Source organism: Odocoileus virginianus, chromosome 15 (assembly GCF_023699985.2).
Source record: "Odocoileus virginianus isolate 20LAN1187 ecotype Illinois chromosome 15, Ovbor_1.2, whole genome shotgun sequence".
Classification (NCBI taxonomy): Eukaryota; Metazoa; Chordata; class Mammalia; order Artiodactyla; family Cervidae; genus Odocoileus; species Odocoileus virginianus.
In genome coordinates this window covers 58,071,932-58,085,573 of record NC_069688.1, presented here as the reverse complement: position 1 = coordinate 58,085,573, position 13,642 = coordinate 58,071,932, and the positions used below count along the sequence as shown (strand labels likewise).

Below are 13,642 nucleotides of genomic sequence, written 5' to 3'. Positions count from 1 at the left end.
TGTTAATTTTGATTTTAAAAGTAATAATACTCATTTTATACATAGCTTCTGAATTTCTTTGTTTATGTAATGGGTAAAGTATATAGAACAAAGTTAGATTGCTGTTTGTGAAGAAAAAGCAACATAACATCTCTATTAAAGGTGAATTTACTTATCTGATGAATCTACGTCTCACACTAAAAGGATAGGGTCAAAATATTATGAGTCTCTGGTGAGACTCTAAATCTCATGAAATGTTCATAAATGTAACATGTATAAACAACTGGAAAAATACAAAGTAAATTCTATTCTGCACATATGAATAAACTGTACATATATTGCTATATATTTAGGATTCATAGCATTTAAAAAGAAAAGTATTTTTGCACAGATAGAAAGCCAGTGATGTTATTTGTGGAGGACTGAGAGAGTAGTTCTTCACCTTAAGTTAAAAACAATGGGAAAAGTTACAGCCAGAGACACTGGAAGTAGCCGAGGTATCCAAGTAGCAATATTTTGTTATTTTAAAGACTTCCAGAAGACAGATCTCTACTCTGGAGTAATAGGCATTAAGAGGGCTGCAGCAAACTATGTACATGGCTATTCTTCTTGGCTTCACATCTTTTATTAATGTATTAGCTTTTTGGTTTAATTCAAATGGCACAGTCTCATAAATGCAGGCTGTTTCTTCTCGGGGCTGGGACTTAACAATCATAAAATCAAGGTCTTTGACAGCCTGACTATTCCATTATAAAATGTAACATCCTTTCTGAAATAGAGAAACCCCCCCCAAAAGTTTTATGAAAAGAGGGAAGAATCATAAAAAATGTTGGGAACTCTTCAAACAATATTATGAACCGTATGTTATTCCTTGGAAATTTAAGTTAGGATAGTGCTGAGTGTGAGAATTATATGACTTGGAAAAATAGAAAAAACTGAGTAAACATTTTAGAGACAAGGAAGAAATGTTGCCACAAATAATTGTTCATTGTAAGCTTATTTTCCTAGCCCATGAAATGAAATTTCTGTTTTATGAGAACTGGCTATTCTGTTGCCAGACTGGGCAGTGGCTGTCTGAATGTTTCTCGTGAATGAAAAGCTCGTCTCCCAGGGGGGAAAAAGATAAGAGCATTTAGCAAAGCCTCTTAGGTTTCTGAATATTTCAGAAATGGCAGTCATTTGATATACTGAAAATACCCACTTCCCAAAGTAAATCTAGATTCTCCGACTACATCTTGCATAACAAAACCTCTCTGGTTTTATGATTTTGCATGGTTTGTCGGGAGAATGCAGGGATAGCTGAATGCTTCCTGGTTTCTTTAGCATAACCCAGCCCACTTACAACACATGCCCAGAACTACCTCATTAGCCACTGGGATATAAGCCAAAACATCAGACTACAGTGAGTATAAGGGGAATTACTGGCAAGAGAGCTCTACATCAACTTAATACTGAATCCACTACTTTTCCAAGATCAGAAAATATTACACTAACAGGTACCATTTCTCCATCTCATTCAGATAGAAATTCATGGTTTTAATCTGCATCTTTTATCCAGAATAATTAGCCATACCATAATAAAACATGCAGCCTGGCTGCATATATATTTACATACATATATATATATATATATATATATATATATATATGCTTTTGTTAATCTCTCTCTTTTATTATTTCCTGGGTAGCTTTGACAATTGTAAACCACAGACAATTTGGAGTCTGGCATTGAAGGGAGGTGACCTTCAACAATTTTTTATCTTGTGTAAAGAAGTTTAATCTACAAGAGGTAATCTGAAAATGACAGGGGCAGAAAGGAAAAAGAAAAGCATACTCTGGAGTAAGATGCGTGTCCCCAATTGTGAAGACTTTAAACAGTGGTGTAGACGGCGGCTGCCTATTTTGGACTGGGCGACACATTACAGTCTGAAAGAAAACTTGCTTCCGGATACTGTTTCTGGGATAATGCTGGCCGTTCAACAGGTAGCACAAGGTAATGTACTGCATTTGATTTTCCTGTTTTATACAGAATAGATATCACTTTGCTTTCTTGGAAGAGTATTGTGACCTAAAGTCTACTAAAAAAATTGACTTTAATTAACTTTGGGAGGATAAACACATTGAATATCTGTATACAAAAGTTTTTCTACTTGTCTTTTTCTTTCTTTATGCTATTTTTGAGAGATAGTAAGCATCAAACCAATTTTTAATGGCATTATATATTTGTAATGTTAAAATTCATACTATATAAGTAAAAGATCAGTAATTGTGGGATCATGAGTTTTTATCGTTTGACCTTACTAATACAGCTTTCTACTTAGGTTGGCTCAAAGCTATAAAATATCACCTGGCTTGAATGTATCATTTGTAAACCTAATTAGCTGCATGCAATGACCTGTTGTAACCTTGAGGGTTGCTATAAGCAAGGAATAGAGCTGTCTGTACATAAAGGAGGCTCTTGGCCAAGATCATTATTTGCTAAGAGAATCCTCTGTCCTTAGAGCTTACATTTTACTGTACATGCCAATTTAATTCTGTATCACATTATGTACTATTTATTTCTCAATTATACATTTAAACTGATGATAAGTTTAACTTTCCCGAAGCTGTTTATAAATGATATTCTAGATTTGGATAGATGTTTCTCTGGGTAAAAACTATTAGGTAACTGGTGTGCATATGGTGTATGAGCATGTGTGGGTTGTGTGTGTGTGTGTGTTTTCCTTAAAGATATATTCACTGTATTTTTAAAAACTAATTCAGGTAATAACTTCCTACTTGTAGCAAGAAAAGAAACTGATTTTTCAGCCTTGAGAATTTGTAAAATGTTCCTTGGCACAGACTCTGTAGATTTATATTTTTTGCAATTTTACTACCTCCTGGCTTGAACTACTTTTCATACTGTTAAATTATATGCACTTTTCTAATTCTGTAGCTGGAACAAACTGGTTTGTGTGTTTGTGTTTTTAGTATGATTAGGAACATCTGCTCTGGTGGCCTTAAGATCTATAGTACTATCATACTTCCTGGGATTCCATTTCCCTGAATAGTCATATTTTTAATGACCATATTGCTAAAAATAAAACGTAGTAGTCTTTCATAAAAATACAAAGTAAATAACAGATTAGGCCATTTTTTAGGATTATTTTATTAGTTTTAAATTCAAAATGAGACACTACCATGGACTTTGAAACTAAGATGATGAATTTACAAAAGCTTTTTCCCAGATAGTTTTAGTATATTTTATTAATTTATTTTCTTTAATTTATTATAAAGTAAAAGAATAATATATTTTAAAAAATATTTTGTTTTATCATCTTTCTGAAATATCAGGTTAATTAGAAAATTTGGGGATATGATAATGTTACCTGTGATGTACCATTAGTATTATCATTTGTGTGTCTTTGGCAGTTGATTGTGTGACTTTGCTTTGGGTATAGAAATTGATGTGTTTTGTTTGATGAGTCATACATTTTATTGGTTATGAAGAAATATGTTGGCCAGCCCCCAGTTGATGAGAAGCACAAAGCTTACTCAACTCTTGTGTCTTGGAAATTATGGATCTGGCTCTTGATTCTCCTAGAAGACTCCCAGTGATTGGGCAAGGAAGGCTGCACTGCTAGAAAGAACTTAAAGGTTTTTGTTGGTGTATGGAAAGACGAATTCTTGGTGATGGATAGGGAGGCCTGGCATCCTGCAGTCTGTGGGATCGCTAAGAGACGGACATGACTGAGTGACTGAACTGAACTGAAATGAACTGAATTCTTCCAAAAGTCCTTATACTTTAAAAACAATTCTCAAACTTTCTCATGATTACTCACGATGGGTAAATATCATAAGCTACCTTTTGTTGTAAGGGGCCTTGTGCTGAATCCCTTATGTGCAATATCTTCCCCTGTCCCAACAAAATCCTATGGGACAGTGGTCCTCCATTTCCCGCTTGAGAAAGTGGAAGCTTAGACAAGTAAATAATTTTCTCTGGACCTCATACTTGATAAGTATGTGGTATATATAAGTGGTATATATAAGTGTGGTATATATAAGTGGTAGAGTCAGGACTTGATTCCAGTGGTAACACTCAACATTTTATGCTTTATACTCTACACTGCCAAAATAAGTAGACTTTTTCATAATACCAATCTTAGTAACAGAAGGCATTTCTTGGGAAAGGTGCAAATATCCTTCCCTGTAAACTACCTTTGTGTTTGGGCTTCCTAGGTGGCACTAGTGGTAAAGACCTAAGAGATGCAGTTTTGATCCCTGGGTTGGGAAGATCCCCTGGAGGAGGGCTCAACAACCCATTCCATTATTCTGGCCAAGAGAATCCCATGGATAGAGGAGCCTAGTTGTTTTTTAATTCTTTTAAATTTTTCTTTCTCAAGATATGCAATTAAAATTAAGGCTAATGGAAACTAAAACTTGAGTCTTTTCTATAAGTCAGCTATCAAGGAGCAATTTTAAATTACTTTATTAAAGATTTCCCAATTGTTAAATACAGATGCTTGTCAGTCACCATAATTACTGATCCCAATGTAGTGTTTTCTGTGTTGACTATACTCTCTCTAAAATCATTTCTTCTCTTGCGCTTTAGACATCGCTTTTCTGTTTACCTTCTACTGCCTCTCTGGCCTTCTGTTATGCTTCTGCAAATTTTGCCTCCTCTCTTACTGTTCAGTCGCTCAGTCATGTCTGGCCCTTAGGAAGGCTTCCCTGTCCTTCACTGTCTCCCGGAGTTTGCTCATCATGTCACTGTCAGTGATGCCGTCCAACCAGCTCACCTGTCGCCGCGTCTCCTCTTGCCCTCAGTCTTTCCCAGCATGGCCCCTACTCTCCCTACCCATTAAACACTAGCGTCCGGGAGATTCAAACTCTGGGCCTTCGCTGAATATGCCTCAGGCTATGTCCTCAGTGTAAGAGGCTCTAGCCTTCATCACTGTACTTTCTTCTCAACCAGAGATCCATATATTCAACTAGACAAACCTAGAATTGCCCGAAAGCATTACAATGCAACACTAGTCTTCTGGAAGAAACAAGCTGAATGAAACCAGCATCCTAACCAGAATTATAATAATAAATAATAATAGCTAATTTTTAGACACAAAAGAACACTTGACATATATACAAAACTGAGGCTCAGAGAGGATAAATAACTCGATTAAAGTTACACAGTAAGTGAGTTGGAAGTGATAGGGTTTTAACCCAAGTAGTCTGGCTCCAGGGACTATGTGCTCCCCTTTATACCACACTTTGTGTCGTCTGCATAAGATCATTAATAATCTGGGCCCCTTAATACAAAGGTCTACTCAAAGAGTTCTTTCCTCTGAGAATCCTGCCAATCTTCTGGAAGGATGTACCTCCTACTCCCTTTGTACTTTTTACACATCTCTATGATCGGCCTTGACCACCTGACCTGCCTCTTGAGAAACCTGTATGCAGGTCAGGAAGCAACAGTTAGAGCTGGACATGGAACAACAGACTGCTTCCAAATAGGAAAAGGAGTACGTCAAGGCTGTATATTGTCACCCTGCTTATTTAACTTATATGCAGAGTACATCATGGGAAATGCTGGGCTGAAGGAAGCACAAGCTGGAATCAAGATTGCCGGGAGAAATATCAATAACCTCAGATTTGCAGATGACACCACGCTTATGGCAGAAAGTGAAGAGGAACTAAAAAGCCTCTTGATGAAAGTGAAAGAGGAGAGTGAAAAAGTTGGCTTAAAGTTCAACATTCAGAAAACTAAGATCATGGCATCTGGTCCCATCACTTCATGGGAAATAGATGGGGAGACAGTGGAAACAGTGTCAGACTTTATTTTGGGGCGCTCCAAAATCACTGCAGATGGTGACAGCAGCCATGAAATTAAAAGATGCTTACTCCTTGGAAGGAAAGTTATGACCAACTTAGACAGCATATTAAAAAGCAGAGACATTACTTTGCCAACAAAGGTCCATCTAGTCAAGGCTATGGTTTTTCCAGTGGTCATGTATGGATGTGAGAGTTGGACTATAAAGAAAGCTGAGCTCTGAAGAATTGATGCTTTTGAACTGTGGTGTTGGAGAAGACTCTTGAGAGTCCCTTGGACTGCAAGGAGATCCAACCAGTCCATTCTAAAGGAGATCAGTCCTAGGTGTTCATTGGAAAGACTGATGCTGAAGCTGAAACTCCAATACTTTGGCCACCTGATGCAAAGAGCTGATTCATTTGAAAAGACCCTGATGCTGGGAGGGATTGGGGGCAGGAGGAGAAGGGGATGACAGAGGATGAGATGGCTGGATGGCATCACCGACTTGATGGACATGAGTTTGAGTAAACTCCAGGAGTTGGTGATGGACAGGGAGGCCTGGCGTGCTGTGGTTCATGAGGTTGCAAAGAGTCGGACACAACTGAGTGACTGAACTGAACTGAACTGATGATCAGCCTTAACAGATTGTATTGTGTTCTTTTGGTACAATTCTTTATGCACTGGTGGGTAAGCTTTGGAAAGAATGTTTTAATCTTTATACTCTCACCGGTTTATATATTACCTGGCACATAGACACAGGTTTTCAGTAAATGTTTCTTGGAATCATTAAGCAATTTGCCTCCTAGAGACTTTTATTATTTTATGGTATCTTGCTGCCACTCTCGGGAGGGAAATTTAAATTTATTTTTATATTTTAAAAATAAATGTAATAAAGATACTGATAGTAAAAGATACACTAAAATATGAATAATTAATTTCTTCCAATTCTCCTTACTTACCTGAATTTATAAACTTGTAGCCCTCCAGACAAATATGATAAAAGATTTGTCTGCATTCCCTTTGTCCCGGTGTTTAATTTTTTCTCAAGCCAACATTAACCCATCTGTATAGTTCATATGAAAATCTAGATGTCTGTCTTCTCTTGCAAAAGGGAAATAAATGGCCATAAGGGTCTTATGTTTCCATGTGGGAAAAATCTTTTGGCTCCCTCTGTAGACAGGGCAGGCATGTGCTTTATATTTTGCCACAGTCCCCATCATTCCCATATCTGCTGTCACCCTTTCTCCTAGTATCCCTCTAAGTGTGAGTTTGTCTCCTCTGACAAGGCACTTTCTAACATGTTTTGTTGAAATGCCTTGAACTCCCTCTTGAATGAAATCTTTGAGAAGGGACTTCCAAGGTGGCGATGTTGGTGACCGACAGGGAGGCCTGGCGTGCTGCAGTCCCGGGATCACAAAGAGTCAGACAGCTCAGCGACCGAACTGACTGACTCCAAATTGGCGCTAGCCATGAAGAACCCGCCTGCCAGTGCAGGAGGTGTAAGAGACACAGGTTCAATCCCTGCGTCGGGACGATCCCCTCGAGGGGGTCAGCCCACTCCAGTATTCATGCCTGGAAAATCCCATTCACAGAGGAGTCTGGCAGGCTACAGTTCATAGGGTCGCAAAGAGTCAGACATGGCTGAAGCAACGTAGCGCACACACACACACACAAAAGATTAGGTCCTTAAATCCACAGGAACTTCAGGTCTGTGAACCTGCATCAATATGTTCTAATAAACTTCATTTCTTTATAATTCTATAATTCTCTTTAATTCTATTTTCTTTTACTTATTTTAAAAAAGTATTCTGGGAAAGAGTTTATAGACTATAGAAGATTGCTAAAGGGGTCCTCAAAATATTTCCTCCCCAAGGTAAAAACATAAATGTAGATGTGTTCATTTTAATGAAAAAAAAGAAAAGGAACTTTAGGTCATTCTTTCACCATGTTCAAATATTTCTTAGAAATGATTTGTATGTTTGTTAATATTAAAAACATTTCGGAGCACTCATTACTAACATCAGGTGAAAACCATTATAGCTGGCATGTACCAAAATGTTCTTAATTGACATCTCACTGCAGAATGTAGTTTGAGGATCAACAAACGTTCTAGAGAATGTCATTAATTTAAACATGTCACCGACATGGTTGGCAAGTTAAGCAGTATAAAACTCCTAGAGTATAAATACTTTAGTTCACATTCTACCCTGGATGACCACTTGAGGAGAATTTTTTTTTTTTTTTTTTTCAATCTGAAAACTCAAGCATTGAGACAGGGTGGAGACCTAAAACGCATGACTGACCATATAAGTACCTAATACACTGAGGAGGAATATGAGAATGTTTTGACTTGCATTCCATGTGATCACCTAGAATTTTTGTTGCCAAATCATGAAAATTTTCTGCTGCCATAGGATTGCCTGATGTTCAAACCACAGTGTTCCGGGTCACAGGCAAATGATGGATGTTCCTTATAATAATGTAGAACTTGTGGCATTACTGGTACCAAAATATGTGGAAGCTGATCTTCTTTGTAATCCTGAGGGCAGCTTAGCGATGTGTGGAACAGTAAGTGGAATTCCTGGAAGCATTCACTGTGGAAATTAAAGGCTTGTCTGAGAATTTTCCCTGCGTGGTTTCAGTCTTGAGGATTAAGAGACGTAGCATTAGCTACATATCTCTAACCTAACCCTCTTAATCATTAATGTAGATTATAATGTAGAGAAATCATAGTGACTGGTTACATTTGTTGAATGGTAACTATTCTCTCCTCTAAGAACAATGGCAGCCAAACATTGCTAAATAAATCTAAAGCACACTTGCCCTGGGGCTTCCCAATGCGCCTGCAATGCGGGAAACCTGGGTTGGGAAGATCCCCTGGAGAAGGGAAAGGCTACCCACTCCGGCATTCTGGCCTGGAGAATTCTGTGGGCTGTATAGTCTATGGTGTCTCAAAGAATCGGACATGACTAAGCGACTTTCACTCACTCATACTTGCCCTGACCTCCATAAAAATGTACCCAGGAGCAAGGAACCCTCTGCTGACTTTTCATTCTTCATCTTCTCTCGTCCCATAATACATGCTCTCGTCCAAAGCTTTGGGCTTCATCCAGCATTTCTGATTTCCTTTCTTTCCTACATGTAAATTAATGGTGATTTGTGTGTTAAAAGGTTACTTTTATATTTCTGCAGTTAGAATAATTCTCCCTGTAATATTTAGGCCAGTTCACATGGAAGAACCAAGACTTTCCATTTTAGAGTGTTGAAAACTTGGGAAGGTTTGCAACAAAATAGATGGGCAGTGGTTGTGTAGATAAGCTATGTGGCCTACGTAACAGTACACTTGTGTTTTTGCCAGCTAGGATCCATCCCTGCTTTTAGTAATTTTTGTAATTAATTACTTTTAGTAATACTACAAGAATTGCTTTTAGTAATTCTTGGATTTGTTTTAAGGTACAACCCCCGCCCCACCCCCGCTTCTGTTTTTGGTATACGTGGTTTAAGTGAGGTTCTAATTTTGGCTCTAGGCTGATCAGTAAAATAAGTATCCCTCGACCAGGATTCTCAACTTTGGGGACCCATTGGAGCCATCTTGATGACTAAAAGAACATTGGTACCTGAGTCTAATCTCAAACAATTAAATCAGATTTCCAAGGAGTAGTTGCCAGACATGGAGGACATTGTGTTTCTTCTTTTTTCAACTGTCCCAGATTGTAATGTGCAACAGTTTTGACAGCTGCATCCAGACACTTATTAGACCAGGTGAAGACTTGTGGCTCATGTTGATAATTAGCACTGTTCCATCCACCAGGTCAGTTACTGGTTCCGTGCTGACGTTTTCTCCTCTAGACACAAGGAGGGTTGACTATACCACCAACCAGCCATTTCTTATTTTAAAATGGTGATGGCAATACACGTCACCTGAGAGTGGTCCAGTCAGTCTGGATCTTGGGACATGTGCAGAACCTCTGAGGAAAAAAAGGAAAAGGCATCTTCCTTCGTGCTGGGACTACTGACAGGAAGGATGACATTCCTCTACATCTTCCCTCGGCTTCGAAAGCCTGGAAATGAAGCCAGTACAGCAAAGGGAAGAGTGGAGAGAAACTGAGTCCTGATGGTCGCTAGAGCACGTCTGAGTTTTCACTTGCGTGTGCAAACACTTTTTTGTTGTTGCTAGTTAGGTTTAAGTTGGGTTACTTCCAGTCGCCTTAACTACACATTTGAGTGTATTCCAATTTAAATGTTACACAAATTGTCTCCAATTTTCTAAACCCATCAAGATAGATGTATATACTTTATGTTCATATTCATTTTCATGAGAAGAGGAGAGGTTCAGAACCGTGGGTATCTTGCCCTCAGTCCTGCTAAGAGAGACTGAAATATAAACCTGCTGGGCTCCACCCCGCATCCCTCGCTGTCTTCCGTTCTCCAGTTTGCCTTGAGTACAGCAGACGTAACCTGAGCGGGACTACAACCTGAGAAGCAGACTGCACGTCAGCCCCTCAGCCTGCCCCCTCCCGTGATGACATGTCAGCTTCCTTGATAAAATAAAACCCTGAGATTCTTGCTGAGAGGGGAGAGGACTGTGCCAGGGCAAAGAAGTACCTATACCAGAGCTCCTGCTCTTTCCCCTGAGAGCTGCTCATGCCCCCCGCTAGACTAGTTTCAGGTGAGGGACACAAGAGAGATGTGCTTTAATACTGGCCTGCGAATTCAACAAACAATAAATAGCTTTTACCACGTGGCAGAGGTGGCTCACCCCTTCACAGAGCACAGCCTTCTCGTAGCGAAGGGGCTTGCATAACTCAATGAAACCATGAGCCATGCCAGGCAGGGCCACGCCAAATTGGATGGGACACAGTGAAGAATTTTGAGAAAACATGGTTCGCTGGGGTGGAGAAGGAAATGGCAACCCACTCCAGTATTCTTGCCTGGAGACTCCCATGGACAGTATGAAAAGGCGAAAGGATATGACACTAGAAGATGAGCCCCCCACGTTGGAAGGTGTCCAGCATGCTGCTTGGGAAGAACAGAAGACAATTACGAAGACCCCTAGTAAGAATGAAGTGGCTGTCTCATTTTAAAATTGAGTTTTTATCCCTTTATTTATTTATTTTTTATCCTTTTATTTAAATCTAATTATTTAACAGCAAATATTCCTGAATGGAAACAACAGGCCAAAGTTGAGTGGTGCCTGCACCCTTTCTGTGGGCGTGGGCTTTGCAACTTGTCATATTCCCCCAAAACCCCTATCCTTTTATATTAATTCTGCTTCACTGCTGTTATTCATCCTCTTCAGGTCTAGAGTAGGAAGTTCTCAAACTCAGCTCAAAGACACCTTGATTGTCCAAACCCATCAAGGCATTCAGAAAAACAAGATATTTTATATGAAAAGAAAACTATAAATAGCAAACTTTTCTCTTTTTACACAGGCATGAACTTCTGAAAAGGTTTTTCAAGGCCCTTCAGTACCTGGATCTCACACCAATCGTTTTCATCCTATGTTCTGGCTGTGCTGAACTCATCTTAGTGTTCTAAAGGGTCATGCTTGTTTTGCCTCAGGACATTTGCATGTCCTGCTTCCTCCTAAATGGATAATCTCCCCTGACCCTCTTTATCTGAGTATATTTTAGCATACTTAAGCTGGGTTAGGCTCAGTAGTTCTCAACCTTGCCTGCATATTTTAATCTCTTTTGGCACTTGAAAAAATACCCATGCCCCAACGCTATGCCAGTTAAATAAAAATCTCTGAGAATTTAGGGCAAATCTTTTAATGTTTTGCACCTCAGCTTCCTCAACTGATGAAAAAATAAAGTAAAATGAGCAGCTAAGGTTGAGAACTATGGATTTTCAGAAAGAACTTGATAGATACCTCTGTTTTGTTTTCCCATGGTACCCTCACTCACCCACTTCACTAACACTATCACGTTTATTTTTTATTTATATTTGACTTTTCTTCTAAGCTGTTAGTTCTTTGAAGGTGTAGACTGTTTATAGTCTAGGCTGACCAACCATTCTGGTTTTAGTGGTAAATGTCCTGAGTCCTAAGAAATCCTTTCAGGTCCTATCAATGCATTTGGTACATAGTAGGTGCTGAAATGTTTCTTGATGGTAAAAAAATCATGATTCAAATGATGGGATAGGGCTTACCTGTGCCCACTCTTTTGGTGGATACTCTTCTCCATAGACACTTTTAATCTCTTACTGTTTCTAATATTTAAGCTCATAGATCTGTTGATCATGAAGCTTTTTGACCATGATAATTCTTTATTTTCACTCTTGTGAAATCTCATCTGCACAATATGTTACGGGATGAACCTATTGCCTTAACCTGTCTAGTGATTAGAGCCAATGATTTTTAACAGTACTTGTTTGTGAACCAAGAGAAATGTATGTCTACAGGAATTTTGTTTTCATACAGCTATATTTCTTGGATAGATGCAAATTTACCCTGGGATTCACTTTTAATATCACTTAATCCTGAGCCCATTGATGCAGTGAACCAGACAGCTGATCACATTGTGGTTTATTAATAACTGTGCTAAGACCACCATAAACAGTTGCCAGAGGGAAAGAACTTTTATAATTACCCACACAATTTGTGTTTGATGTTTTTATATGTATTCTTGGGAGAACCTACTACTACCTAATTATTTTGTTTTTAAGAATACTGATGTGTCTTCTAGGTTCTTTATTCATTTCTATTTTTAAAAAGTGCTTGAAAAAATACAATCTTTTGCTATGTTTTTGGAAAGAGAGAACAAAAAGGCAACAATCTAGCCCACAAGGGCCTTATTTTTCCCTGTCTCAAATTTGTACAGAAATTTATGTGAATATGATCTTGTTATTTCAACCTTGAAGATATTCTGGTGTGGGAATGCGAGGGTGGGAACGTTTTCTTAGTGAAAATTTGCAAAATATTGGTTTCAACCACTTTCTGAGTAGCTTGTATAAATCCAGGGAGCTGCCAAATAATACTGTGTTTTTATTTGGAAAAATGAAGAATGTATAATCCTATCCAATAAGAATGACATGAAATTAATATTTGGTGATAAAAATTGGGTGAACATAGAGAACAAAGTGACAGTCTTAAAAAAACTGGCAAGACTTGAATAGCTAAAGATACATGGTATTATAAGATGATAAGATATCACTTGAGCATTCTTGCCTTGAGAAGGCCATGAACTGTATGTAAAGACAAAAAGATATGACACTGAAAGATGAACACCACCCCGCCCCCACTGCCAACTCGGTAGATGCCGGTATACTACTGGAGAGGAGCACAGACATTGTTCCAGAAGTAATGAAGAGGCTGAGCCAAAGCAGAAATGACATCTAGTTGTGGATGTGTCTGGTGGTGAAAGCAAAGTCAGATGCTATAAAGAACAATATTGCCTAGGAAGTTGGAAACTTAGGTCTATGAACCAAGGTAAATTAGAAATGGTCAAACAGGAGATGGCAAGAGTGAACATCAACATTTTAGGAATCAGTGAGCTAAAATGAATGGGAATGGGTGAATTTAAATCACATGACCATCATATCTATTACTATGGGCATGAATCCCTTAGAAGAAATGGAGTAGCTTTCATATTCACAAAAGACTCTGAAATTGAGTACTTTGGTGCAATCTCTAAAACAACAGAATGATCTTGGTTCACTTCCAAGGCAAACTCCAATATCACAGTAGCCAAGTCTATACCGCAACCACTAATGCTGAAGAAACTGATATTGAGTGGTTTTATGATGACATATAAGACCTTCAGGAACTAACACCAAAAAAAAAAAGATGTCATTTTCATCATAGGGGACTGGAATACAAAAGTAGGAAGTCAAGAGATACCTGGAGTAACAGGCAAATTTAGCCTTGGAGTACAAAAT

At 38.6% G+C, this 13,642-nt stretch overlaps 1 protein-coding gene across 1 annotated transcript in view; it reads left to right on the top strand.

Moving 5' to 3' along the window:
- The first annotated feature begins 1,673 nt into the window (after nt 1-1,673).
- SLC26A7 (solute carrier family 26 member 7) overlaps nt 1,674-13,642 on the top strand; it is a 135,149-nt gene continuing 123,180 nt past the window's right edge. Inside the window, exon 1 of the mRNA XM_020870031.2 lies at nt 1,674-1,972. Within this exon, the coding sequence (XP_020725690.2) occupies nt 1,780-1,972 (193 nt within the window). The 5' untranslated portion in view covers nt 1,674-1,779. The remainder of the gene's footprint in view (nt 1,973-13,642) is intronic.